The sequence below is a fragment of the Melitaea cinxia genome, chromosome 18, assembly GCF_905220565.1.
Source record: "Melitaea cinxia chromosome 18, ilMelCinx1.1, whole genome shotgun sequence".
Taxonomy (NCBI): domain Eukaryota; kingdom Metazoa; phylum Arthropoda; class Insecta; order Lepidoptera; family Nymphalidae; genus Melitaea; species Melitaea cinxia.
In genome coordinates, this window is record NC_059411.1 from 14,627,633 (window position 1) to 14,632,767 (window position 5,135).

General features: G+C 31.0%; 1 protein-coding gene across 1 annotated transcript; it reads right to left on the reverse strand.

The window, feature by feature from the left end:
• Positions 1–728: 728 nt before the first annotated feature.
• LOC123662150 (G protein-activated inward rectifier potassium channel 4-like) lies at positions 729–2,290 on the reverse strand. The gene is made up of 2 exons (XM_045597034.1): positions 2,197–2,290; positions 729–1,792 (listed from the first exon to the last, which is right to left on the reverse strand). The coding sequence occupies exons 1-2, from the start codon at positions 2,288–2,290 to the stop codon at positions 729–731; spliced, it is 1,158 nt and encodes a 385-aa protein (XP_045452990.1).
• Between the last annotated feature and the right edge of the window lie 2,845 nt (positions 2,291–5,135).

The following is a 5,135-nucleotide window of genomic DNA, read 5'->3' on the forward strand; positions in this document are numbered from 1 at the left end:
GTTCTAAACAATATACTATCTTAGATTCACCTGTATTTATAATGTGGCAGTTATTTACGCTTCTACCCTTAAGATACGGGGCTATTTGATATCATTATTCAAACTTAGATCATAATTTAACAACAGTGTCAATATTTGATGTCTTCAAATATTTAGACATCCTAGCCCAGCAGGCCATAAGTGTATATATAAGGTAACTAGGACATAAGTGTACATATACGGTAACTAGTATATAAGTGTAAATATAAACTTAGATAATAAAACTGACAGTAGGAATACAAAAAATATATAACACATAGTAATTAATATATATAGAAGTAAATTTAGTATAACTTTAAATTTTTGGTCGGTGGACTCACGTAGGATTAGAGATACTAAGTCTAGTTTAATTAGTCCTCTAAGTTGAATGTGTAAGTACCAAGTTATCGAAACTAACAAACTAATATTGGAATAATAAAAGCACGGGCATTATGAGCCCGTGGATATATATTGTTAAAAAAAAAAAAAAAAATATTTAGACATCGTAAGATCTAGAAAAAAGTTAAGGAAAGGATTAAATTTCTTATAACAGACTCAAGTAAATACAAGAATATTGTTTGTAATTTCTTTCCTCTTCTATTCGTATAAATGTAACAATAACTGAATAATTATTCACATTACATTAACATTATAATCAAATAAATGCATAATTTAAAATTCACATATTATTCTATAAAATGAAATCGTATTTAATCTGATGGCCAATAATGATCTACACATTTTTCACTTTGAAACATCGATAAAAAATGTTCATACTCATTTGGGGAACAAAGTGGCGTATCTACTTGTTGAACTTCAGACAATTTGGAAAAATCAACATCATATAACATTTTTTTAAAATTGTATCCAACCATAGGTACAAATCTATGTCCCCATAATATGTCAAGCTCAGTAAAGCTAGACCTTGCTTGGACAGGCTGACCGGTAGATTCAATTATGCCTTCGAATAGAACAAGAATTTCCAATTTCGTGCAAAGGAGATCAGCTGCTGATAATCCATAAAAAGGGCTTTTTTCATCTATGACGTGCACCACTGTTACAGGCCATAAGAAGAAGATCGACTCACATTCATCGATATTCAACTTTAATTCAATTTGTTCTGAACCGTCCAGTACATTAGAATCAGTGTTGAATTTCAAAACGTATGCTTTTGGTTCTATGTTGAGTATCCTCGATTTTCTCATGTCACCTACACGGAAAATCAGACAAAATTTTTCATTTCTAATATTCACAATTATATTCTTACTGAAAAGGATAGTTTGAGTTCTTGCTCTTGGTCGTGTTAGTTTTGCAAAAAGTATTCCAATCATAATTGATTGGAATATATTACTCACAATACATTGAAAACACATTGCTGTGATTGTGTCTGGACATTCGAGTGTGATGGCTCTTCGGCCGTAAGCGACTGTCGTGTGTACTTCGACGCTAAACAAGAATGTTGATGTAAATCCGTAAACGTTTTTGATGCATGGCGTGAATCCTGTGATATTTTGATTAGGAGGCAGATGATCCTCGTTAAAATCCCCATGGTTGTAAGAAATTATCCAGTAAATAATACCGAAGAATAACCAGTTACAAGTAAACGCTGTGAAGAAGTTCAGAAGGGTCCATCTCCACCTTGCTTCCACTAGTAGCATGAAGTAATTTGAGAATAACTTAAAAACTTTTGTTGGTGTCTTGTGGATATTGAATTCGCCATTTTTAAATACAGCACGAAGATATTTTCGCCGTATTGCTTTTGAGTTTGATATCCCTGAGATAAATTAGATTTATTTAATTAGTAGTGATAAAAATTAGCTTAATTCGATGTTAAAGTTTTACGAAAATATTAGAATTTGTTTATTATTATCAAGTAGGTAAATTTTATTTAAGCACTCTACTAAGAAAGGACGTCTGTATAAATTCAGTATGACGAAATTTCAATGACTTGACTTTAGTTTATGGTAAGATTTACAAATTTATAAATATTTAATAAAAATTGTAAAACGCATCGCAAGCATATATAATAAATACAAGGCGTATTAAGAACTATTTGTGATGTATAATTGTATTGGGTCGATAGAACGCTCGTGTTAATGACCCACTGGGAACAATGTATTTGTCTATAACTTATCTTACATAATTATATATATTTACTTTTGCATGGATGGTAAGTACCAGGTTGCACTAGAGAAGTTCCAGGGCTACATTCTTCCGTTTCTTGAGATGATTCCGAGCAACGGTGAGTCCATTGCTTATTGTCTTCACTCATATCTGTTGAAGGATACACATATTTAAAATTTAAAATGGGAAAGAAAAAAGATAATGATATTTTAAAATGCACGTTTTTGATGTAATTAAATTATTAACGTTCTAGTTTCTAAAACTTTCAACTGAGGTAGGGCATAGCAGGAATTTTCTGCTCAAAATATGGAGCAGTCCGACTGGGGTAGTACTTCGACCATAAGGTCGAAGATCACAGCTAAATAATACTACTTTCAAGCAGTATTGTGTTTCTGTTGGTGAGCAAGGTGACCAGAGCTTCTTCTGGGGGGGATGGGGATTGGGTCGGCAACGCGCTTGCGATGCTTCTGGTATTGCAGGCGTCTATAGGCTACGGTAATCTCTTACCATCAGGTGAGCCGTACGCTTGTTTGCCGACCTAGTGATATAAAAAAAAGAAAAAGATAAGACGGAGGAAGTCAAAATCTTGGAAATTAAATAAAAATTATAAAAGAATCAAAATATGAAGATTTTGGACAATAAGGTGAAGATGATAAATATCTTAGTTACCTTTTTGATCCCAAAATAATTGTCGTAGATATCATTTGACAGCCGTGTGTTTCATATGAGAAAGTAATGATATATCCATCATGTAAGTGATCTAGCTGTAGAGGAGATCTACACGGTACTGTTTCAAAGCAATAAAACGAATGTATTTAAAGGAATTATTCTACAATTAAGATAAGATATGACTTCGTGAAGTTACGACAAAAACAGTATTATTTGTAGAATACTTCCTAATTTTTTGTACATTTTTAATGATAAATCTAGAAATTTACAGTAAACGATACAGACGTCAGTGATTCTTGGGTGACTATTAAAATCATTGTTTAAATATCAATATTTAAAAAACTAAACACAGTATTAAGTAAATATACAACGATAGTTCATTATACTGAGACAGAATTTGTAACAAATTATTAGGTCTTCCAACAAAACATTATTGTAAATGCATTGAAGAAGCTATTACGACCTAAAATACTTACCTTAATTTTTTTTAGGAAATTTTCAACACGAACCCTTCATCCATCGGAATCAGCATAGATTTCGTAAAATATTCAGTCTCACTTTCTAGAAGAAATCCTGCCAGAAACCAACGTTCACTATAAGAAAATAGCACCACCTGAAAAATAAGTATTCTCACAACATTTCCAGTACCTACTAATAACTACCACATAATTTTAGTGTTTTTTTTTTAAACATCCATGGCATCTTAAGTGCCTATGCCTTTCTTATTTACTTTTTTACTGTCAAAACGTTGAGGAATTATAGTGGATTAGTATTAGAAACATTAACTTCTTCCCTGCTAATGTTGTTCGAATACTGTAATTCTATTGATAAATTTATTGTCATTATCTTTTATACCTTTTCCAAACAACATAGGCTGATGCGAAATGATTAGTAAAACAAAAGAGATAAATTTACTAGTCTTAATAATGTTCCTTATCTTATCACCTCATAGTAGTATTAGCTACTATTCTCTTCATATTTTATAATAGATTAAAATTTTTGTAAAATTAAATAAAATATTTCCGTCATAAGTATTCGTTAGAAGTAAGCAAAAATAGCCTGCAAAAAAATCTCATTGTTAGGTAAAAGTTTCTTTTTCTATACAGCAAAAAAGTTTGAGTTAGGGAGAAGCGTAAAGCTCTATACGGCACGCTGTCCCATTGTGGACAGACGGATAAATTTCATTAATAATTTAATATTATGATAACAGCCAGACCTCACAGTTAAAATTGTACTTTTACTGCTACTACGCCAAGATGGTTACCTTGTGTATTATACTGTAGCTTTATAAACATTAATCATCAAAAATAACTCATTGATCTGAAACCTAATATCCCTTTCTTTCTCCCCTTCCTTAAATTCTTACTATTTTCTTTAATCTCATAGTCAGCAAATCTTGTAGCATTTCTGTTGCTACAAGTACTTAGGAAGATGTAATTCATTTGTTGCTTAGCTGGCTATTTCCATTAAAATTCCTGACATTTAAATCTACCAGACTACTATTGTAATTTTAGCAATTATTTTAAGATGCTATTGCAAATATCCCCTAATTAAATTGACATTTTAAAATCCTAATCTAAGTGACTACGACACTATGCGTAAAAATCGCAAATTTATTCTAATTATCAACAGAGTATATTCTAAAAATAAATTCCTTTAGAGGCTATCAAGAGCCTAAGATAAAATAATCTGGTAACAGAGAACGACGTGCGACATTAAAGTTTGTTCACATTGTAACACAACGTCAATTTAAATTGAAACAAAGAAAAATAACGTACGAATAATTTTTGCCATTATGACTTATAGCAAGATAGACTACTTTACTATCTATTTATTTAATACTATATTGTGCATTCAAAAATATATGAAAAAATTAACCGTAGATAACAAAATTAATAGAATGCAAAGGTGAAATTAACACTGAAAGGATTTCTTATAGGAAACCCTGTAAAGGAAACATTGCTAAAAATATCGTAATATAAAAAAAAAGTCGAGGAAAAAATATTTTCATATTTTCTTTTAATTAGTTGTGATAGCATAAAAGGGAACAGTTTCCCGCCAGTTTTCTTTTGTTTTTCTGCCCACCAAAATGGGTGAATCTAACGAAGAAATTCGGTACATAATATTTAAAAAAAGGGAAAAGTGTCACTAAAGACGCGAAAAAAAAATTGTGACGTTTATGGATCTAATGTAGTTTCAGTAAGAGTAGCACAAAATTAGTTTAAGGGTTTTCAGTCAGGAAATTTTAATGTTAAAGATGCATACCTCATACCTCATAACTTTGAACTGGGTAGACTGATTTCGATGTTTCTTTTTTTAATCGA